This window comes from Podarcis muralis, chromosome 1 (assembly GCF_964188315.1).
Source record: "Podarcis muralis chromosome 1, rPodMur119.hap1.1, whole genome shotgun sequence".
NCBI classification, from domain to species: Eukaryota; Metazoa; Chordata; class Lepidosauria; order Squamata; family Lacertidae; genus Podarcis; species Podarcis muralis.
Genome location: NC_135655.1, coordinates 106,978,115 through 107,002,487, shown reverse-complemented (window position 1 = coordinate 107,002,487; position 24,373 = coordinate 106,978,115). Strand labels below are relative to the sequence as shown.

At 41.6% G+C, this 24,373-nt stretch overlaps 1 protein-coding gene across 8 annotated transcripts in view; it reads left to right on the top strand.

Moving 5' to 3' along the window:
* KCNH7 (potassium voltage-gated channel subfamily H member 7) overlaps positions 1–24,373 on the top strand; it is a 256,606-nt gene that overhangs the window by 192,276 nt on the left and 39,957 nt on the right. For all 8 annotated transcript variants that reach the window (XM_028747250.2, XM_077936770.1, XM_028747266.2 and 5 more), the window contains 2 exons: positions 12,131–12,556; positions 21,052–21,451. In XM_028747250.2, the coding sequence (XP_028603083.2) occupies positions 12,131–12,556; positions 21,052–21,451 (826 nt within the window). The remainder of the gene's footprint in view (positions 1–12,130; positions 12,557–21,051; positions 21,452–24,373) is intronic.

Genomic DNA, 24,373 nt, shown 5'->3' with positions numbered 1-24,373 from the left:
TCGGAAGGAGGGAAATGTTACAGTAATAGAGCATTCCCCCCCTCTCTTTTAAAGGTAAAGGTAAAGGGACCCCTGACCATTAGGTCCAGTCATGACTGACTGTGGAGTTGCGGCGCTCATCTCGCTTTATTGGCCGAGGGAGCTGGCGTACAGCTTCCAGGTCATGTGGCCAGCATGACTAAGCTGCTTCTGGCAAACCAGAGCAGTGCACAGAAACGCCGTTTACCAGTGTGTAAAACCTTCCTACTTGTCTTCAGAAGCGCCATTTCCGTTTTCAGGGTCAATTAGGCCAAATCAGGAAAATAAATTATATTAGGCAAGCGTTCAGCTGCTTTCACTGAAGAACTGATTCATGAATGAACTTGTGCTAATTGAAAACATCTAACCAACAGGTTTCCATTAGAAGTTCTGGAAGACAGGTAGTTAATGAACGATCAGAGAGTTTAAAAGAATCGATTTAGGAAAGATTAGCATGCACATGATGTTAAACTCAAAAGAAACACATTGAAGAGGAAAGCACAGTTTTTATCATGAAAATATTGCTGTGTATGAATAGGGACCATTTTTGTTTGGATTTCATGTCTACTGGGCATTACTTAGCCAAAATGGGTCAGACTTAAGGAGCTTCCAGGCTCACTGTTTATTGAGCATTGATGCCATTAAGTTTGCACAAAACATGCACTGATGTTGCTCAACATTGCCTGCTTATTGAGCATTTATCCTGATATGCTGACACAGAGGTTACATGACCTTGCAATATAGTGGTTGTTATCCCTCACTTTCAACTGTTATTTTCCAGTCAGTTTTCTTATCAGACTGACACTAGATAATTACGCTAGGAAGTGCAGGATAGCAACCAAATTTTGCACAACTAAACAGCCCACCTATAGCGCCCCTGCTTTATAGAGTTCCTGCATGTGCAATAGCATAATTTGAATTCCCGATAATTTATGTTTTCCGTTGTTTTCTTAAAGGATGACTCTAGGGGAGAAACCAGGAGGAACGTTACTATTTATTGCAAATCAAAGAACATAATGTTAAGAGGCAGCATACAAAAGCCAAAAATAAACGAATATTGAGGACAATGTTTCCAATGCTTTAAATGCTGCCAATTGTAACATCTGCTGATGTTTTTCTCATAGGTAGACTCTCACTGTTTTTAGATGGTTTTCAGTAATTGTGCTTCTATCTCTATAGTGTATTGTTCTTTTATTCACGCTGTGGGCCCATCGGTGGAGCAGCAGGACAGTAGTGCATAATGAAATTTCGGTTTCATTTGCATAAGCATGATCATACCTGATGTCTTATTCCCTAAAGACTCTCAGTCTCCATTGAAATGCAACCTAATGATAATTGATTGTATGAAATTTCTCTCTGGTGATTGATTTGCTAGGGCTGATCCATACATACATGCAGAGAGGACGGTCTGCTCCATGCTAACTAAGAGACACCTTCAGCAGTGTGATGGCACAATGACTCACATCAATTATGAACACAAAATTTAGTTTTATTGAGAGTTAATTTGATCTTTTTTTCGGGGGGTGGGTTTGCTTATCTGGCTCCTTGCTGGCAAGTCTCTCCCCATGCCTCCTGCAATAGACAGAAGTGGGGGGTTTTGAGAAATTTTCCACGGGCATACATGAAATAAATAATTGTTGTTGCTTTCAGTAGTTCATCCAGTGTATGGCTACTGGGCATTTGAAACCCAAGCGCAGCAAAAGAATGTTCTGAAGGAGTTCCTTCCACAGAACGTTCTCTTTGGCTTGCTCTATGAACCTCTCCCATAAAACCAGGCATCTCTTAAGAGGCAACGTGTTCTTCTCCAAATATGGCATTTACTGTTTTCTACGCATAAAGACAATTTTATAGTATGCTTAAAAGCTTTAGTATAAATCATTAATCATAAGTTACTAGGCTTCTTGGTGATGTTGAATGTGTAATAGAGACACAGGAAGCTTCATGCTTCCTGCAGTTTGGCACCAATGGAACCTTTCCTACCATTGCAATTGTAATTGACAGGGCTTTTTTTCCAGCCGGAACTTGCCGGAACTCAGTTGGGCACCATTGCCATTCTAAGAGAACGAGGTAGGTGTTCATGGTGAGTTCAGGCACCTCTTTTTCTAGAAAAATTGTACTGCTAATAGGGACCATGGTGGACACAAAGAGCTAAAACACACACATGCCATGGTTCTTATGCCATCTCTTTAGTTTAAATAAGCACAGCCACACAATACCAAACTCCATGAGAAGCTTCACATCTACTTTGGCCATGAGATATTTCCCCTGTCTGCTTTCCTAACTCACTTGGTTCCACTAAGGCTGCCTACACACGGTATTTTTTGAAGTACATTCAAATCACATTCGTTCCCTCTAAGAATTATGGACACTGTGGTTTGTTAAGGGTTGCTGGGATTTGTAACTCTGTGAGAGGTAAGCTACAGGGCCCAGAATTCTTTGAGGGAAGGAAAGCGTTTTGAATATATTTTACATTCAGTGTGAACACAGCCTTAGCTTGATGCAAACCCCTTCACATAACAGTGGTGAAGCGAACATTTGCCAGCTAGGCAAACTCCTACCCTGCTCTGAACTCCGTTATTATTATTATTAAGCATTGTACATTTAGTTGTATGCATTGCCCTTCTCCAGCAGTGGGGCACAGTGTTAGATATGATCTGGAAAGATCTGTAGCATTCTAGCATTTTACAAGCTGGATCTGTCTCCAGCCCATGCTTTGTGCAGGATTTATGGGGGGTAAGAAGGGTTTATGAGAATTTTAGTGGTGTTATACCCAACTCCCCATTACTAAGTCTTCTTTGGCTTCAGTGGAGCAAAGCTCAGTTTGCCCTGCTTCAGCTAAACTCTTTGGCAGGAAGAGATTCAGGATCTTAGGTTCAAAAAATGGCCACTTTATTCATTTCCAGGCAGGTTTAGATATTAGCAAATTATATATTGAAACCAATACTTGGGAGGGGAGCATCAGGCTTATGTTCAAATTGCCCTTCTGCCCGGGGAGCTGGCTGGACTTTCCATACTGAAGATTGGATTGCCTTAATGGGTGAGAGAAGACAGGACTTGAGAAGCCAAAATCTGTTAGAAAACGTTTATTTTAAAAACAACGGCAACAGAAGGTCAGTGAATGGATTGCAACTTGTAAAATAATGACATAAACAGAACCGTATGTGCAGATAACGATTATAGGGAAAACAGAAAAAGGGAAAAAAGAACAGAATATGGAACGCAACTCGACTTAAAAACTTAAAGAAACAATATGCAACTTAACTTTTCAAATCATAATTATAGTATGCAAAACTAATTATATATTTAACTCTTACGCAACTCTACTTTATTTGCCCACTAAAACTTCCACCAGTCCAAACTTGTTAAAAAGCTTTACTGTGATTCAGCTATGTAGTAACTTATCCTAAATATCTGGATAGGTGGAAAGAAAGAAGGTAATAGCTACCTATCCAGACAGGGATTTGATTCAACCCATTTCTGTTGGCTCAGAGAAGAGCTCCACAGGATCCACAGAAATCAAGGCTATGTGGAAAGGGTTGGGAAAAGAACTTTCTATACAGAGCAGCAACAACTTGCGAATGAAACTACATTATACATTATCAGAACAGCAATTCTTTAAATCCTTCTTACTTAATTGCTTGTTGGGTGAATAGTGTATGCTTCTTAATAAGGGTGTTGAGACTATGGAGGCAATCAATAAGGGCGTATTCCTTTGCAGTTCATAGCTCTTGGTTAGTAAAGCACATGCTAAAAAGACCCCATTTGTTTAATTCAATATGAATATTGCGAGGAGACAAGAGTGACGGGTTAATGGGAGAGAGAAGAAGCAGGAGGGAGGGACATCATGCTTGGTTGGTAGCTCCTGACTAAGGTGTCTCATAAAAATGCAGATAAATATAGGTAAGAAAAATGTTGCAAACTTTCTCCCATTAGCACTCATTGAAAAGGAAACAGTCGGTCACACCTGTTTCACTGATATCCTTCAAATCAGTGGAGTAGGATTTATAGTCTACTTAACCATACAGAGTAAATCTATTTGCTTTGAGACATTACCTGAATGATGCATTTGCCCATCAGCATGGAAGTAATTTTAGATCGGCCAGCAAAAGCAACTCCTCCGGCTTAGAGCTATTTTCCTTTTAATTAATCTGAGTCATAGTAAGGCATAAAGCATAATAACAATAAATGTTGCTATATAAAGTATTTAAAATGGACGACAGAAACAAACTTTCTCTTCATGGAGGGGGTGTTGCTTCAGGGCTATAGAGTAATCGCTTATAAATACGTTAACACTTGAAAGCTATTCAAGCTTATTCAGGAGTAAATCCCACTGTGTTCATTGGGACTTACTCCTTTGTAAGTGTGCTTAGGATTGTTTTAGGATCAGAACTAATTTCATTGCTTTCAGTTTCTAATATAATGAATTGTTACATATTAATCCTGCAAATATATTCATTTTTGCGCACACTTTCGTCTAACATATGCAGTTTTATGAACATTGTTTTGTGAACATTCTCCATTGTTTGGTTGGAGCACTGTGTCACAAAATTCGGATAACAGCAAATTTTTTTTGTTCTTGTATCATAGCGGTAAGTGAAAATTTGATAAATTTGGGTTTAAATGCAAAGTGAATTTCTCCCCATCCCTATTTTCAGCACAGCACTAATATTAAAGACTTCTGCCTGCGCACAGCCCATGGCACACTGATAGCTAGTGTTGGACTTGAAGTTTGATTTCAATGTCATAATATCTTCTTGGGTGCATCCTGATATGCTTTTGAGTGACTATGTAGTCCGATTATTACCAACAGAAATGTGACACCATGAAAATTATTGTCATTGCTTATTCCCCTTTTAAAAATACATACACATGCACACAAATGTTTGGTAGTGGTAGGTAGTGGGAAACAACATAATTGAGATGAACCATTCATTCAGTTTGGGATTGTATGGCTCCTCAGAAGGTTAAACATTTCTAGACTGTCCCTTTGGGGTTTGCTGGTTACTACAGAGCTTTTTAGCCCAAGATCACAGAGCTTCTCCACACTTGCCCTTCTAGGACTTCGTAGTGCTTTCAGTCAAGTCCCTTTGAGGCTTTCCTGGAAAAGTCTCAAAAAATGCCACTATTCTCCTACTCCCCCCCCCCCAAAAAACCCCTAAAAGTTCTGCCTTTTCAAAAGGGCAGCTTTGGGTGCCAAAATCGAAAGTGGTGCATGTTCATTTCCAGCTGATTAAGTCCAAAGGTGATACAGCTGTCATCACAGCCATCCAAAAGCATCTCTAATTATAGTCTCTCGCTCATTAAACTGTAGCATTTCAGAGACCTAAAAAAGTCACAGCGCACCTCACAATGGCAATTCGGAACAGCACGTTGCATGTTATTGGTCTCTGAGATGCGATGTTTTGCCATTCCTGAGTGCTCTGATTTGAAACCGTTTGCCCTGTCCAATTATATTAAACCCTAAATTCATTCTCTTTAGAAATGTTTAACTCTAATTGGGAGTTTGAGAGCATTAGCTGGTCAATAATCAGAGTCTTTTCTTCTGCAGACTTGTCCCCCCCCCCCCTTATGGGTTGTACTAGCTAATTAAATCCAGCACTGAGGTTGTAATAAATTGTATGGGTATTAGTTCATGTCGTGTACTTTCTGAGCCCAAAGGAATTTAATATGAGTATGATAATATTGATTTACTGTTTAGTGGCAGCAAAAAAAATAAATGCTAATGTGAGACTTCTCCGAACTTCTTCTTGCATTCAGATAACAAGGTCCACATTAAGTTTGATTGAGATTCCTGCTGATATAATTGCAGAGGGGCTTATAGTAAACTGGGATTCAATCCTAAATTTGGATGAAAGGGGGGAGAGAGAGGGAGAGGGAGAGGGAGAGGGGGAGAGAGAGAGAGAGAGAGAGAGAGAGAGAGAGAGAGAGAGAGAGATACTTGGGGAAGCCAGGGATCGAACCTGGGTCTTTTTCCATGCAAGCAGATGCAGATCTATCTATCTATCAATCAATCAATCATCTGTCTATTGTAATATCATTATCCCACCTTTCTTGCAATGAGCTAATGGTGACATTCATGGTTCTATTCCATTTAATCTTCACAGCAAACCTGTGAGGTAGGTTAGGCTGAGAGGCAGTGTCTAGCCCAAGATGACCCAGCAAACTTCATGGCCGAGCAGGAACTTGAACCCTGGTCTCCCAATTGAAACAACTCACATTTTCCAAAGTTTAGTCCTTCACAGTCAATCCTTAGTTCAGAATCATATGGAGTAGGGTGTGAACCTGCAATAAAACAATGCTTTATGGATGGATACAGCTGCGTTTTATGCAATCACAAGAGCACTTCTGGAAACTGAATGAATTATTGCGGAAATCACAGCAGATCAGATCCGCACGCTGCCATTTTCTGTCTAATCACAAACCCGAGGGAGGAAGCTTGCACAAGTGAAGTTTTTAATGTGTGACATTTTAATGTATTTTTAATCTTTGTTGGAAGACACCCAGAGTGGCTGGGGAAACCCAGCCAGATGGGCGGGGTACAAATTATTATTATTATTATTATTATTATTATTATTAAACAGCCTCAACTTTGCAGCATTTTAACTGCCCCATTGGGAATCTCTAAAATGTGACATTTTGGCAAGCCACTGTTCCATTAATTCATAACCCAGATGGTTGTTGCTTTAAATGGTTAACAAATGATGAAGTTAACTTGAGGCTTACTTTTCAGCCTCTTACATATCTCAATGCATTTTATTTTCACTCTGAGTGTCAGTTTCAATAGCTGGGTGAGTCAGCAATATGCAGTGCCAGTGCTTTTTTCTGGGGGGTACGCAGGGGTACGCATACCCCTAAACATTTTGTGAATCTAAGTTTGGCCTCATTGAGGGGCAGTATTTCAATATGAGTAGGAAAATGAGAGTACCCATAAAGATTTTTTGAGAGAGAGGCAATCCTATACATGTCTACTCAGAAGTAATTCCCACTGAGACAAATTAGACTTACTTCCAGGTAAGTGTGTGTATAAGATTGCAGCCTCAATTTCTTAAACACAGTGCATGTTACTTTAAAGAATATTGGGGTACACTCAGTGCAACTAAAACCAAGACGTCTTGGGTATTTTACAGGTGCCATTAACCTGATTTTGGAACAGATTGATTCTTTTAAGACAAATAAGGCATATGTGTCAAATTTTGCTACATAAAATACTCAGTGGGAGGATGGCTGTTGCTAAAACCCTATTGGCCATTTGTTATTAGTGAGTTGCCTTTCCGGTGCAAATTCAAATATCTTTGATCCTGTGAGAGAAATTCCATTGAGGTTGTATGTGATAAAGATCAAGATTATTTATTCTGCTATTCTCTAAAATGCAATGCAGCTTTGTTTGGTTCCTCGTGTCATCAAGAATGAAATGGCGATTGTCATCCAGGGTAACGTTTGGCTTAGTTTTCACTCAGGCACCTGCATTTGTTATGAATTTAGGAGCTAAATTCAGATTTGGGGCTTTTCTTTAGAGGATACAGGCTAGTACAGGTTTTTCAGTCTTTTTTTTTTTTTTTACACAAGAAAATGGAAGAAATTGGCTTGGCTGGATACAGCCTGATGACTTCAATAGAGACAAAGCAGAGAGGAATTGTGACTCCTGTTGATTCAGATGGGAGGAGAATCCTATGGTGCAAAAGAAATCAGGCAAACTAATGAAAATGACAGCATTAAAATCAAACTGCCTTTTCAACCTCAGAGAACATAGTGAGTGTGATTTGAAGCAGTTGTGGTGGCATTTAGCTTTAGATTTTAAACCCAATCGAAATGACAATATTTCTTTTCTATGAAAAAGCCTTAAGAAACTACCAGCATTTTTAAAAATATATATTCATTTTATCTGTACTACAATATGTGCAGACTGCTGGTGATGACAATGCCTGGTCATTGTGGCTGCTTTTTTTTTCTTATATCACGATAGTGGTTGCAGCTCAAAAACAACAAAGGGCCAATGTCAGCTTGAATGAAAGGTGGCTATTCCTGTAGTTCAGCTCCCATCTTCCTTGAACATTGGCCATGCTGGCTGGGGTTTTCAGAGCTGGAGTCCAACAATGTTTGGAGCACCATCAGTCAGCCTCTCCTGCCTTAACGACTACAAAATGTATTATGACATCAGCTTTAATGGACAAAAGCCCACTTCATCAGATGCACAAGAGGATGCTTTCAACCATCCTAGACTTAATCTGTCTATACTGTACTTTATTCCAGAAAAAAAAAGTTGATTCACAGGGTTTTATTGTCTTTTCTATATGAATATTTAAAGTGTGATCCTATTCATCCATTCATCCTATTCAGTTCTCAGCAATAAGCCCTATTAAAAATCAATGGGGCTTACTTTTAGGTAAATGTGTGTAGGGAAAAAGGTGAGAAGAAAAAAGGTGGTCAACCCACCACATCCAAAGCCCTGCCAGACTCAGGCCAGCAGGACAGAAGTAGTCACTACTCATCCTTTCCCATTTTTGTCCCTTTGACCAGTTTCCTCTTGTTGGCAATCTTTGGCACACCACCTTGTCAGCTGATAAGGACAAAGGCCATGGAAGTTTTTGTTAATTAAATTTGTATACCGTCCTACACCTGCAGGTCTCGGGGTGGTGACAACATAGAAACACAATATAGAAGCAGAAAATTCATAATAAAAACAAAACAACCCAATAACCCCCTCCTCCCCAGCACATTTTAAAAGTGCATTGAATAACAATATGCCAAAGGCCTTGTTAAAGAGGAACATTTTTGCCTGGCACCTAAAGGTGTATACTGAAGGCACCAGGTGAACGTCTCTGGGGAGAACATTCCACAAACGGGGAGCCAGTGCAAAAAAAAAGGTCCCTTCTCGTGTTGCCACCCTGCGGACCTCTTGTGGAGGAGGCATACAAAAAAGGGCATCAGAAGGTGATCTCTGGGTCCAGGTAGGTTCATATGGAAAGAGGCAGTCCTTGAGGTATTGCAGTCCTAAGCTGTTTCTGTGGTAAAGGAGGGAAGAGGCATCCAATGTCTGCTTTCCCTCTTCAGGGTCATACCTGTGTCTCTGCCCTCGGAGAGGGTGCTCCAGGGCTCATGGGCACTCTCCACAGGACCATTGGAATACAGGACTAGTCTCAGAACTGCTGCTGAAATATAAGGGATCCTGGGTTACAAAGCAGTGGGCCGTTCCTTGGCTTTGCCAACATATCATTTCTTCACCTGTATATGATTAGGCTTCACTCTGTCCTTCTTTGGAGCTGTTCCATGTGACCCATGCAAACACAGAAAACATCACATCCCCATCAGTTCCTGCATGTTTTTAGCATCAATGCTGCAGGTAGCGATGGCATGGGAAGAACTGCTGCAACAAGCACCTGGCAGTGCCACAAAGAAAAGTAGTTGTGTGGCTGCTAATTAGGTGTGCACAATGCTGCGCTCATTGGCTCTGCAAGGGCTCCCCAAGGTGTGCATTTGGAGAGGCATTTAGAAATCATCTGCATCTGCTCATAATCCAGGAAGGTTCATGTGACAGCATCAGAGGTGGTTGTGCAACCTGGTTGTTAGATCTTCTTCCTCAAAATTCACCACAGAATGCAACTCTGCTTGCTTCTGACCAACTCAGAAATACAAGAGGGGTTGTGAAAGATGTTTCAGGGTTTCTTTCCATGGGCACACACTCCATCATCTTGTCAGTCTCCTGAATCACTTTTCTAAATAGCTGAACAGGATTTTTGAAACTTGACACCGTTCTGTGCCTATCTTTGAATCCATGAATGAATAGGTTCCTACTGATTACTATGACAGCGGGCCTCTAATTCAGTGACAGAAGCCATAAGCAAAGAAATGCTTCCAGCCCCTATACAATACAATACAAATCTTTATTATAGTCATAGGCCAGCCTAAAAGGATGGGATACAGTCATTTAAAACCTGAAAAGCTAAAAAAGGTATTAAAACAGAAGGTGAATATAAAAGTCCATAGAATCATAGAGTTGGAATAGACCACAAGGGCCATCGAGTCCAACCCCCTGCCAAGCAAGAGAATTTAAAAGAAGCTAAGTGAAGGGATAGGAGCATTGGGCAGGTGTGGAAGATCATAAAAGGTTGCTATATAAAAGACTTTAACTATTAATTTACAGAGCACTCTGATATGTTCCTTAAATCTAGTTTGTGGCACAGGTCATCCACCGACGAATTTGAGCGCTGCTGTGCAGAATCTAGCAACACTGTATGTTATAGCAGGATTGGTACCTGAGAGCAGCAGGGAGGTATAGAATGCCCTGTGTGCCCTGAGTACCCAAATTATTTGAAGCCAAGCCAATAGCACAACTTCTCTGTGGTGCCCAGGTGGGTTCCTTTTCCAGTTTTGCACCACTAGAGCTTCCAACCGCTAGTGAGCTAGTTTCTGCCTCACTTGCCAGTCCTATAAGGCCTCATTGGCTTCAGTAGCACAAATGACTATGTGTGCAGATCAAGAAAGAGAAGCTACATGAATGGGCAATGAACTGGGTTGGGTTTATTACAAAGAAAGGAATATTCAGCTCCCTGAACTTGTTTTGTTATGTTCATCCATAGGAGTGGGGTGTGAGTCCCTGGATTAGTTCTTGGTAAATTTAGTAGCACCGAGGACAACAGATCAGAAGTGAAAGGTTCCTGGAGAGAGGGCGGAGCCTAAATACTCACTTCTCTTTGAGCTTTCAGACAGTGGTACATATGGGAAAGGAGTGGCTCCAGGTGCAGCAAAAAGGCTGCGATTCTGCCTTTTATATGAACCAGGGCAGCCAGCCTCCATTAGTTAAGTGCAAAGGAATAAATAATAGATTTATCCTGGCACCCTTGCCCGTGTTGCTTAATGGCTGCTTAGAAGCAATTTATAATCTCTGTAGAACGCAATCATTCCCTACTGTGCTGTTCAAAAGAAAAGTGTGGTTATTAACCCATGGTGTCCTCCCAGTTTTTCACAGTATGCAGTTTTGTTCAACCAATGATGCTGTCTACGTGATTAAGGAGAGGGTGTGAGGTTTGTGTTTTTTTAAGTTAAATTAAAGGAGGTTCACTTTTTTAAAAAGGAGCGCAAATTCTGTTTGCTAAAGCACTTCAATCTGAAATCTTAATCTATAGGTATATATCTAAATCTATCTAGAGATAAATCTGTATCTATCTTTCGATAGATAGATATGAGTTATTGAGAGCAAAGCAAAATGGAAGACTGTGCCATACAGCCCTACTCAAAACCTGTTTTATTTCCTATTGAATAACTCTCTCTAGCTTTTCCATGTTTTTCAAGTTTATACCTTCTGTAAATATATATTGAAATGTGTATATATATATATATATATATATATATATATCAAATCCACACAGACTGTGTTCCAGAGCTCTATACTTCAAATTCCCATTGCTGGCTGTGTGTCCCATGAACCTTAACAAGCATGAAATGTTTTCTGCAGAAGTGGGAGAGAACCCTGCTCATAAATGCAGAGCGTCTTCATGGTATGGAAAGCATAATGTGCCATTTAAGGTGCTTAATAATAAATCCATCTCTCTCTCTCTCTCTCTCTCTCTCTCTCTCTCTCACACACACACACACACACACACACACACACACACACACACATGTATGTATGTATGTATGTATGTATGTATGTATGTATGTATCTTCCAGCACATAGTTTTTCTTTCTAGTATAGGATCTTAATCCAGTGAATCACACATGCACATACATATCACATAATGAATCTCTGCAACACCTAGGTTTGGGAATACATGAAAGCTTCCAGTAAATCAAAATATCCCATGGGAAAGGAGACTGAATCCAAGCTGGTTCAGGGGGTTTTCCATTCACCAACCTGGAAGGTACCAAGAAAACAGTTTGTAGACTGAGAAATGTTTTTGCAGGATAAAAGGACCTGGGGTTGTATCTCTTCACTGCATCCACTCGCACAATGGAACTGCAAATCCTGGCTTTAAAAAACAATGTCATTTGGATATATGCTTTCTATTCTAGATAACTTATCCTTTATACCGTGTGGGCCCCTCATTTTCCCCCTTTATGCTCTAAACAGTTTACCCTTACACAGTGTGTCTCCTTTTTCTTTCTATCTCCCTAGGTTCTATCCTTGGGAGCAGATGTTCTGCCAGAATATAAACTCCAAACGCCTCGCATCAACAAGTTTACTATATTGCACTACAGTCCTTTCAAAGCAGTCTGGGACTGGCTGATTTTACTGCTGGTGATCTACACGGCCATTTTCACCCCTTACTCTGCAGCCTTCCTCCTCAACGACAGCGAAGAACAGAAGAGGCGGGTGTGTGGCTATTCATGCAACCCACTAAGCATGGTAGACTTAATTGTGGATATCATGTTTATCATTGACATTGTCATAAACTTCCGAACAACATATGTGAACCAGAATGAAGAAGTGGTAAGTGACCCAGCAAGAATAGCAATCCACTACTTCAAAGGCTGGTTCCTAATTGACATGGTTGCTGCAATACCTTTTGACCTGCTGATATTTGGATCTGGCTCTGATGAGGTAAGCTCACTATAACTAGCATCTATCTATTAAGAGTTTACGTGATCGCCTGCTTTGTGCATACATCATGTTTTCTGACAGATAAAAGTTGGATATATTTTATATCTGCTTTGAGATAACTGAAATAAGACTACAGGTGTGAGATGGAGGATGGGGGAATAAACCTCGTTTGTCCATTAAGTTAACTGGGTGACCTTGGGCCGGTTACTGTCTCTCAGCCTAACTCACTGGGCCTGTCACACTTTCTTAGCCTAACCAACGTCACAGAATTATTGCAAAGATAAAAGGGGATATAACACGTTTATGTTTGTCACCCTGATCTCAGAGGAAGGGTGAGTTGAAAGTGTGATAAATAAATAAACTATATCAGCTCACACATATCCATGCCTATAATTCTTGAAGAATTGCATGTTATAATGCTCTGGCCAACATTCAATAGGTAGTGAGAGATCTTTGGTGATGGCCTGGATTTCACCCTTTATTGCTGCTTTTTATTTCTTGTGCTCTTGACCTTAATATTTCTGTGACAATCCTTTATACCAAGAATGGTAGCACATGTAAAATGTCCATGGTGCAATATCTTTCGCTAATGATCATTCTCAGTCATGGAGATGTCTTTTAAAAAGAAATAGATTTTCCCATTATCTCAAGGCCTATCCAGTAACAAGACCCCTGCTAACAACGCTGTCAACCATCCTTTTTTATGAAATGGCATCATTTTCAAAAGCATCACTAGGCATGCTCCTCCAAGGCTTAGAAATTCTTGGCTTCCAGCAGGGAGATAATAATCAAAAGGTTGCATGTCATAATGCAGACCAGTTCTGCTTGTGTGTTACTTAGTTCAGCTAGGTAAACTGATCCAAATAATATATGTCATTGTGATGACCTTAATTTAGCCTCACTTAAAAGCAATGGGTTTGGTAGCACTATTTGGGCATCGCAGCCTGAAGATTTGTTAAAATAGAATGCTTATGGCAAAGTTGTTACTGAACATCTCCAAATAATATTGTTATTTCCTTACATGTGTGACATATCTTAAAGACAAAAGTCATCTATGGGCATTCACTTCACTCACACAAATGCCATCATGCAGAGGGGTGCCACCATGGAAAAGGCCCTCCCTATGGTCACTGTAAGATGGTCCCCTGTAGGCTGTGGCACAACCCAAAGGACCTTATTAGCAAATCTTGGTGACCAGGCAAGTCAGTTTGGAAGGAGACACTTCCTCAAGTAACCCGGCCCCAAGTTGTCTTGAGATTTATTAGATAATTGTAAAAGTTTAAACCTAGTCTGGTTGCAAATTTGCCGGGTGTGTGTGCTCAAATGCCTCGTGGGCACCAAGGGAAGACATCAAGGGCACCATTGTGCTCACGGGCACCTTGTTGGTGACCCCTTTTGGAGGGATAGCTCTGCAGGGGGAAATCAATAACAACATTGGGATAGCTGCCATAGAAGGAAGGCTGGCCATCATTGTGGCTTTTGTCACTGACAACTCCCTGATCAGCTTCCAGAGGACCCCAAAGTGTTTCTCAGGAGATAGTATGAAAACCACTTAAAAAAAGAGTAACTTTCTTCTGCATGTTTACAAAAATGTAGAACAGTAAAGAAAGAGAATAAATGAGAATAAATTATGTGGAAGAGGCAAAACTGCCTGGGCGGAAGCAAAAGTCTGACAGTCAGGTTAAAAATAAAGTTTTTTCAATATCAGAAAGAAAACAGTTTTGGTCCATGTTTGTTTTGTTAATTAGAATGCATTCATCCAAACAGCTGAATACCTGTGGAATACCTCCCTAAGTGCAGCTCCACAATCAGACAGACTAATGCATCATAATACATTCGCTAGTCTGCTTCATCAGGCCCTAGCATATACCTGCCCTTCAGCTAAAGAGCCACTAATCATAAATCAATTTAGCACCAGGGTTCTGGAAATGGAAGGCTGAAATACTATTAGCATTACTGAAGGATTCAGTAATCAAAACTGAGAAACAGATATCCTTGGGGAGCTGCTGTAGCTCTGAACAGGCTTCTCTATGCCTTCCTTATTACCCAGATGAATGCCAGTGCAGGGCTTCTGTCAGTCAATCATTCCCAATACTCAGATGCACCAGAATTCCCTGCCCTCAGAAGGAGACACACCAAGGAGAGTGACCCTGCTGGGTCAGCCCAAGTCCAGCATCCTCTTCTCACAGTGGCCAGCTAGATGCCTCAAGAAGCTCACAAGCTGGACCTGAGTGCAATAGCCCTGTCCCTATTTGTGATCCCTGCTCAACCACCAAAGGGTGGCTCTGTTAGGGCTCCCCCATGGTTCAGATGCACAGCTTGTAACTACCAAAAGTAATGCATCTTGTATTGCGGGCCCAACCTTGTGGCACTCCCTCCTAACTGAGGTTAGGCAGAACCCATCCATTCTGAACTGCAGGTGCTGGACAAAGACTTTCCTAATCTCAACAGCCCCACCGCCACCCCCATGATATACCACTGGCACTGGTTACAATAAACATAGGATGGGGCAAAAACCACTGCCTCTTTACATCCATATGCATAGCACACATATCTCTGTCCTCCAGCATTGCCGCCTGAGGCAGCCCCCTCACACTACCTAATGGAGAGCTGGCCCTGGATATCTGCAAACTGTGTGTGCATGAAGTCTAATTGGAAAGAGCCTATGCACATACAACTTATATATGTGAAGATTCTATTCGGAGAAAGCTTTGGATGAATGCAGAGAAGTTAGAAATGGGGACTGTAGACATTTGTATTCTCTTCTCCCGGTCTGACATGCATAAACAAAATAGTGTTCACGGAATGTTGCACAGATCTCTCTTCGGTATTGCAAATACAGTGGTACCTTGGTTTACAAACTTAATCCATTCCAGAAGTCCGTTCTTAAACCGAAACCATTCTTAAACCGAGGTGTGCTTTCCCTAATGAGGCCTCCCACTGCCGGTGCCCTTCCACCGTTCAGATTCCGTTCTTGGACCTAGGTAAAGTTTGCAAACTGGGACACTACTTCCGGTTTTGTAGAGTTTGTAAACCAAATCATTCTCAAACCAGACTGTTCTTAAACCGAGGTACCACTGGACTTATAACCCACTCTTCAGTCCAGAGTCTTTCAGAACAGTTTTCATACGAAGCTCTTTTACTTCATCAGATCCTTGATTCATCAAACTACTGGCAGTGGTTTTCCAGGGTTTTTGACATTCCCAGTTCAATCAGGAACATTGCAGATGTAGAGAAGATGATCTGCCACTGATCTACAGCTTAAAATTTAAATTCACAAAATGTTTTTGCATAGCCTTATTTGTAGCATTGACACAATGTTAATAAAATAGATTGAACTATTTTTAAAAAAAAGTTGGAAAGGGTTTATGGTAAAGCACCCAACATATAAAAAGTTCTCTGTCCAGCACCAAAAATCCCCATCAGTGTCAGCATCAGACAAGATTCCCATGAGGAAGCTTTCCACTACTAGGACACAATAGAAGACCCTTTCCCTGGTCAACTCTATCTCACTTCAGAAAATGAGAAAACTCGAGTAAGGGTCTCCAGGGTTGACCTTAAAACTCTAGAAGATAGAAAGGGAGGTGTAGAGGCAGACGTAAACTAGCAATACTGAAATAAGAATTCCGAGGACCTAATTGTGATCAAGTGCTTGATAAAGGTGGGTCTATTTTGAGCTGAATCAAGTGTGATGCTTTGATCACTATAATCTAATGATGGATTTGGAGCACTTCAAAACATGCCTCACTCATGAAGGATAAATTTTATCCCGACAAGTTGAGCACATGACACAAAGATTTCAAAGTGATAAGAGGATTTTTTCAGCACTAGAATAAGACCATAGTTCCTGAAATGGAATTACTTGGTATAGACATACCGTAGTTTGCTTTGAATGTCATTTTCCTTTGCTAATCCTAAAGATGGCAAAGAATGAGAAATTGATATTTAGTTATGTAGCAGAATATTTTTATTTCCAAAGTAAATAAATGTCTCTATTTTCTGGAAGAAAATTAGAAGTCAAAATTTGATTTAACTGGGACCGAGGACAACTTTATTAAGCATTGAAGAATATTAAAAGGGAGCTTAACTTGGGCTGGTAGTACAACCTCTATGGGCAAATTGGACAGCATCATGAGTCTCTGTCTCATTCCTACAGAGGCAATCTCAGCCTGGCTTAAGAGCATGGAGGGGAACTGTGCATTTCTTATTACCCCAAACACTATTATTCCATACTAAATAGCCCAACCCTACTTTTCACCTCTTACTGACAAAAACCCAGGTTGAGGGAGCCTAACTAGTCACAAGAGGACTAGAGTTCTTTTGTAACACAGCCTACTGCAATATCTTGAGAGACTACAGGGGGTGGGTGTTGGGTCGCACCCTTAAACACATTAAAATATTATGGGTGCAAAAGGGCCCTAAACACTCCCCAAGAACTCCTGCATGTGAGGGGCACCTTGGGCCATGAAACAACTTTAAGGTCTTTGGCCACGTTGGCTCTATATGTGACCAAAAGTATGCTTAAAAAATTATCACTGAAATTAATGTAAATGTTAATACTTCACGCACAGTATCTTAGTAGTGCTTATAACCATCCTAGAAGGTGGCTGTGCTGTATTTGGGCACAGTGAATCAACACAGTTAAATCAACAGTCAAGCTTCAATAGGCAACCTGGTGGTCTAGTGTTATTCCTACACTGTGTGTAGTGGAACTGCCTAGGCCAAAGATGTAGAACCTGCTGGACTATGTTGTTGTTGTTGTTGTTGTTTACTTATACCCCACCCATCTGGTTGGGCCTCCCCAGCCACTCTGGGTGGCTCCCAACAGAATATTAAAAGCACGACTGCAACAAAGACTACAAAGAGAAGGGAGTTGGAATCCAACAGTATCTGGCGGGGCACAGCTTCCGTATCACTGGCCCCAATCCCATGGTCCCCTGCTGATGTTTTGAACTACAGCTCCAATCACCTATGATCATTGGGCATGCTGGCTGGGCTGAGGGCAGCCAAAGTCCGAAACACTCGGAGGGCATTACGTTAGAGAAGGCTAGCCTAGACCACCTAGTGAGTTTGTTGCAAATACAAGATTTGACCTAGGGATGTCCTAATTCACAGCTGACATGCTTATTGATTAAACTACAACTTTCCCCCTCACAAGCAAACCCGTGAGAGGGCCTATGAGGAACCGGTCCCAGCTTTTAGGAGATATCCACTGGGATATCTCTAGATTTATGCTGCAGGGATAGATAGGAACTCTTTCCACGCGCTGAGTTTGTCTTCTTTTGGCTGAAGGGTCAGCCTTTTCATTCCACCCTCCTTTGCAGGGTAACACTATTTGTTCACCTTTTTTTTTTTTACTTCTCCTTGTCAAAATTATCTTGGTGCTTTACTCTGTGAATGGCAGATCTCCTATAGTCATGCATGTTGCCTTGGTGGGGGGAGACCTAGAATAAATATGGCAGTGTTCATAGCTAGACCACACTTTTCAAATACACCCACAGCGGATGTCGATGGCTGTGCCAGCTTCTTAATGCGTTGGCACTGCCATTATGTAGTAATGACACAGTTAGCTGCTATTACTGAGCTATCACATTGTGCTGTTGCAGGAAGGAAGTTGAAAATTTAGCATAAATAGAATATGTTGTTTTCAACAAACATGGCCCGTGGAATACTTCTCTCTCTCCCACTCCCCCTTACTGCAAGGCTAAGATTATTGAGTTCTAAATTCAGCAACACATAAAATATATAAAGGTTTATTCAAACTTTTAACATGGTACTTAGTGGAAACTAGTAGGCTGATTTCTCCCACTAGAACCTTAAATGTTTTCGGTTGTTAAACATCATGTATTATGCATGCTTTCTGGAAATAAAAAGAGGTGGCGGTGGTGATGGGGGAGAATATATGCAAACTTTGCATCATTATTGACTTTCTCCATTAATATTACACATCCCGCCTAAGTAGATTTGAAGGGCAGAGGGAGCACCTGTGGTCACTATTTATAGTGTTGCATAATGTTCAGCATTATAGGGTTAATAATGGATAAGGCTCTGTAACTGACGACAGTAGAATGTTTCAGAGCCAAATTAGAAAGTGGTGCAGATCTGTAATTTGAATCCTATAAGGTTGCCATATTTCAAAAAGTGAAAAGTTATTAAGCTTTCTTTTTTGGGGGGTGAGGGGGCAAAATTGTTGAGCTTTAGTTTTAGGAAATTTGCCAAAAAATCAACACTTCCGACATGGGTTGCCATATGCCTGAGTTTCCCAGGACATTTTTCGTGATTTTCGGAAATTCCGCCTGGGCACTATTTTTGACGTCTGGGCAATTCTGGATGTATGGCAACCTATGTAAATCATTGGATAGACTGACAGAAAAACAGAGGAGGGATGCTGGGCTCACCTCTACTTATTTCCCAGGGGGCAGACTCAAGCGAGGCCCATTGGCCGGTTGGGCCTACCCCCTGGGGAATGCCTGGACCCAGGTCCACCTGCCATAGACCAATCTGCAGGCAGGCCTGCAATCCTCCCCAGCCAGCTGCTGGATCTATGACCAGGCCTGTGGCCAGGCCACAATGCCGTCTGACCATTTAAGGTAAGCAAATTTTCTCCCTGGTCAGCTTGAACTGCACAAGAACTGCCCAGCTGGATCTGATCTAACACTGAGTTCCTAACACTGGTCAGACAGTGATGTGAGCATTCATATAACATCCTCACTGAATCCAATGATGCTTAAGAGTGCTTCAGCACCTTTGATGGGGAGGGCTGTTGTTTAGTGATAGGGCACAATCTTTGCTTGGGAAAAAAGCCCACATTCAGCCCTGGGCACTTGCAGGTTGAACTGGGAAAGACGCACATCTGAAACCCACAAGAGCTTGGTGCTTGTCGGTATAGAGACACCTGCATGAAGTAGACAATGCAGCTTCCCATGTGCTTAGCATGGATACAACCAGGAGCTTATAATCTGCATTGAGGGATCTTTGGGGAAAGCAGCTGAAAAGTCTTGAAGGAGTGGGGGACAGTAGCTCATACACCTCTGGCTTGCAGGTTTATAATACAATGGTACCTTGGTTCTTGAACGGCTTAGTTGACGAACAAATTGGCACCCGAACACCAAAAAGTGTTCTGGTTTTCGAACGTTTTTCAGAAGCCAAATGTCCAACGTAGTTTCAACTTGCGTGCAGGAAGCTCCTGCAGCCAATCGGAAGCTGCGCCATGGTTTTTGAATGGTTTCGGGAGTTGAACAGACTTCCGGAGCAGATTCAGTTCAAGAACCAAGGCTCCAGTGTATGTTGACTCTGAAGTTTTTGAAAATGAGACTGGTTTGCTGTTGTTATGTGTAGACACAGATGTTAATAAGTGAGAAGACTTAAAGAACTCCGCAGTGGTTTATCCTGCTTAGTTTTAAACCGCTAAATTAGGTTAGCTTTTTTATACTCTTTTCGTATGGATCTATTTTCTGTATTTATAATTCACATTATGATTATTCAACATTGTTCTTAAAATATATACAGTTCTCTTTATTGTTGTTCGTTTGGCATGTTGCGTGCCACTTGGAGCACCATTGTGGGAAAGTAGCATACAAATAAACTGATGGTGAATATGATGATGATTTCCATGTGCCCGATGCGCCTTTGGGTTTGCATAGCTCAGCAATCAGCATCCTCTCCTCCAACATCACATGACAAACCATTAAAAAAAATAGAAGGGAGATTCAAAAGCTGTTTGTGTACAGTGGGGAAACAGCTGTCTGAAGATGCAAATGTCATACACTGTTCTATAGTCTGAATGCATGTGATCAGCCAACTTTGCTGGCAATCTGTAGTCTCTCATCACTTCCTGGATAGGAGGCTTCCTAGGAATTTTATGCACACTGCCCTGAGCTATACTGAAAAAACATTAAATAATAAATGGCATTGCATTTCTGTACATGTCTGCTTGGAACTAAGACACACAAGTGTTCAGTGGACCCTTAATACACTCATGGGGGTTGCCTGAAGTAGCTCATCTAATCCCAACTTGCGTCTCCTAATTTCTGTGAAGAAATCCTCATAGTGGGAAATTCCTTTATTTAATTATTTCTAAATCTATATACAGTGGAGCCTTGGTTTTTGAGCATCTCAGAAGCTGAACAATTTGGAACCCGAACGCTGAAAACCCGGAAGAGAATGCTTCCATTTTCGAATGTGCCTCAGAAGTCAAACGGCTTCTGAGGCACGTTTCTCCATTTTTCTCAGTGGAATTTTCCGATCGCCCATTGCGCCTCAGTTGTCAAACGTTTTGGAAGCCAAACGGTCCTCTGGAACGGATTACGTTTGACAACCGAGGTACCACTGTATTAAAAGTACAAATATTCACTGCTGCAGTCACCTTGGTGGTTTTCTGCAGCTTGTTGTGGAATTTGAGAAACCTATCGCTGTTCTTAAATTGCATTATTATTATTATTATTATTATTATTATTATTATTATTATTATTATTATTATTATTTTGCTCCTGCAGACAACAACCCTGATTGGCCTTCTGAAGACAGCTAGACTTCTCCGTTTGGTGAGGGTCGCACGGAAATTGGATAGATACTCTGAATATGGTGCTGCTGTTCTGATGTTACTTATGTGCATATTTGCCCTCATTGCTCACTGGCTGGCTTGCATCTGGTACGCCATTGGGAACGTCGAAAGGGATTACCTGGCTCGTAAAATCGGCTGGTTGGATTCCCTGGGACAGCAACTGGGAAAGCATTATAACCGGAGTGATAGCAGCTCTGGACCATCTATCAAGGACAAATACGTCACAGCACTTTATTTCACCTTCAGCAGCCTGACCAGCGTCGGATTTGGAAATGTGTCTCCAAACACCAACTCAGAGAAAATCTTTTCCATCTGCGTCATGTTGATTGGCTGTAAGTAGGGACCCTTCTGCCTTTTTCACTCTCCCCTACCTCCAACCCCCTTACTGGTGAATAGTGAACACTACAGCATTTCCATATCTTAAATGTGTGAGAGAGAAAGGAATTTGGGTAAAGGAGAAAAGGAAAGCCCACTGTACGCAAAGGTCAAGGTAAGGCCTCCTCAGCTCATAGATAAGATTCCCATAGGGAAAGCCTTCTAGCTTGCTTTTCATCTAGTCCCCCCCCCCTCCCGGAATAAAAAAAACCACCTGAGCTTATCTGTGTTTAACCCTGCAGCTTGTCTTCAATGTCAGGTTACAGGAGCAAAATGTGTCAAGCCATAATAGATACAGAAATGCCCCTGAATGCAGAATTAAGCACTAAACAACCTGAAAATGGCTGGAAATTGGGGTGAATGAATGTGAATTCCAGTTAATATTCAGTACTGATAACTTTCATTGTTAGAAATTAAGCACTGCCAAATACCCCTTTATAGTGTCTCTATGGGCTGGGTCACATTTAGAATCTATCTTGTAAAGGAGTAGGACAATTTGCAGGCTTTGCAACCCTAAGCATGCTTGATGTAAGGCTCCCTGGACTCAGTTGAGTCCTCTCCTTACTAAAGGGTTAGGCAAACTGGCCCTCTGGATGTTGCCAGAGTACAACTCCCATCATCCCTGACCATTGGTCATTCTGGTTGGGGTTATGAGCAGGGCTTTTTTTTTCACCCGAAACTCACTGTAACTCAGTTCTGACACTTTGCCATTCTAAGAGAACAGGGGAGGTGTTCCTTCTGAGTTCCGGCACCTCTTTTTCTAGAAAAATAGCAGTGGTTATGGGAATTAGAGACTAATAACATCCACAGGAGGCACAGATCCCTTATCCCTGCATAGTATGTGTGTTATCCCTCTTTATTTTTCTCTGGAGTATCCCTTGTAAAACCAACTATTTGGAATATCCCGTATGTCTTCTGTCAATCCTTTCAGCAACCCAGCTAAAAAATAATTTACCCCAATCAGCTTTGCTCTTTTAGGTGCTGCTTTTAGATGCAATTTTATCTGAAAGCCTCCCCGCCCCTGCCCCCCCCCCCAACCACTTTAATTAAGGCCAATATCTACTCCTCTGCATTTTCTTCCCTGCTCATTGAGGATTGCCCTATACATGTTTGTGCCTGTGGTATATAGGAGTGAGGCCTATTCTATTGACAACTTACACTAACCATTTCTTATAAGATGTATGATGGAGCTCTTTTCATGCATTCATCATGTTCATGGGGCTCTCTAATAGTGGTGCCTGTCGATGCTCAAATTAACATTATTAGCTTGGTGGCAGAGCATGCCACCAGTAAAACTTACATTGTGCACAGAAGAATATCGGAAGCGAACTTCGGTCTTCAAAAAAAGTCATGTCATTTCCTTATCAGTGGAGGCTGTTGGGGGTGGCGGTGGGGGCGGGGGGGAGCAGTTTCCGTACATCCATGTTCAGCCCACATCTTCAGTGCCAGCAGGGGCTGGGTGTCGGGAGCACCTTCTCTGACCTTCTGATCACAGGAACGAGGGAACAGCAACACAGCATTCCTGAGGAATAGGTCCTGGTTCATTGGACTTACATTTGCTCATGTTAGCACCTCAAATGCAGCAGAGTAACGGAAGCAAAGCTGTGGAGGTTTTGTAGCATGCCTAATTTATTTCTACTGATTAAACAAATAAAAGAACATAACAAACATGTACAAGAGAAACCGCTCTCTCATACTGCCATCTTGTCTCTAGACAGATCAAAGAAAAAACCTCACTGACTAGGGACAGAAGTCTGGAAGAGTAGCTTCCACCCCCTCCTTTCTCTCAGACAGAAAGTAAAACAAACATGAGCTGGTGATCCTTGCAATGGGAGGGATGAAAATGCTGACAGGCAGAAGATCATTAAGTGTCTAAAAACCATGCCATCCTATGGAAACACATTAAGAAGCAGGCTAGATAGGTTTTGTAGGGAGCAAGTTCCATAACATTGAGGCTGGGCAACCCCCAGGAAGTCCTTATTCTTCGTAACCTTCGAAGATCACAGGACTCTAAGTTGAGACTCCTCTGGTGATCTTAAAACATTTCAGGGTTGTCCTTACCTGCTCTGGAGGATAGGACTCAAACCAATGGCTTCAAGGAGATTTTGACTAAACATACAGAAAAACATTCTGACATTAAAGCTGTTCGACGGTGGAACCGTCTCCCTTGGGAGGTTGTGGACTCTCCTTACTTGGAGGGCAGAGTTTGGATGGCCATCTATCATGGATGCTTTAGCTGAGATTCCTGCATTGCAGGGGGTTGGACTAGATGCCCCCAAAGGTCCCTTCCAACTCTATGATTCTACCTTAAGATACCCAGCTCCCTCTGCCCAAAAACATTCTTTTCATTGAAAAGCATTAGCAAAAATCTCAGCAGAACAGCTAGGACCCACGGGGATTTTAAGATGATATCCAAATCGTTTAACCAACTGCTGATGGTGTCCATGTCACTAGGGCATGTGGGGTGGAACCTTTAATTTAAATATATATACAATATATCCCAAACATGCTTCTCCGTTATATATCCGTGCGGAAAGTAACCACCTTATGGCCCTTTCCAAGGGTTGAGCTTGAGACTGCAAACATTGTTTTAGAAGTTTCATTTTTAAAAATGCTGTTTTTGACAGGGAAGTGTTTTTGCTTGCGTTTCATTCATTTCAATAATACTTGAAGAATGTGTTGGAAGTTTGGAAGCCTGCAGTCCAAGTGTTAAAGAGGACAAACCATTACGGTGCTATGTCTGGTGTACTCTATTTCCTCTCTGTATTCCCTCTGCTCTAGTCATCATACTTTTGCTACAGGGAATATTCTAGAAAGATATGAGCCGGGTAAAGTAGGTCAGGCTTGGTTCTCTTGACACTGCTGAGGGAAGGCAGCCT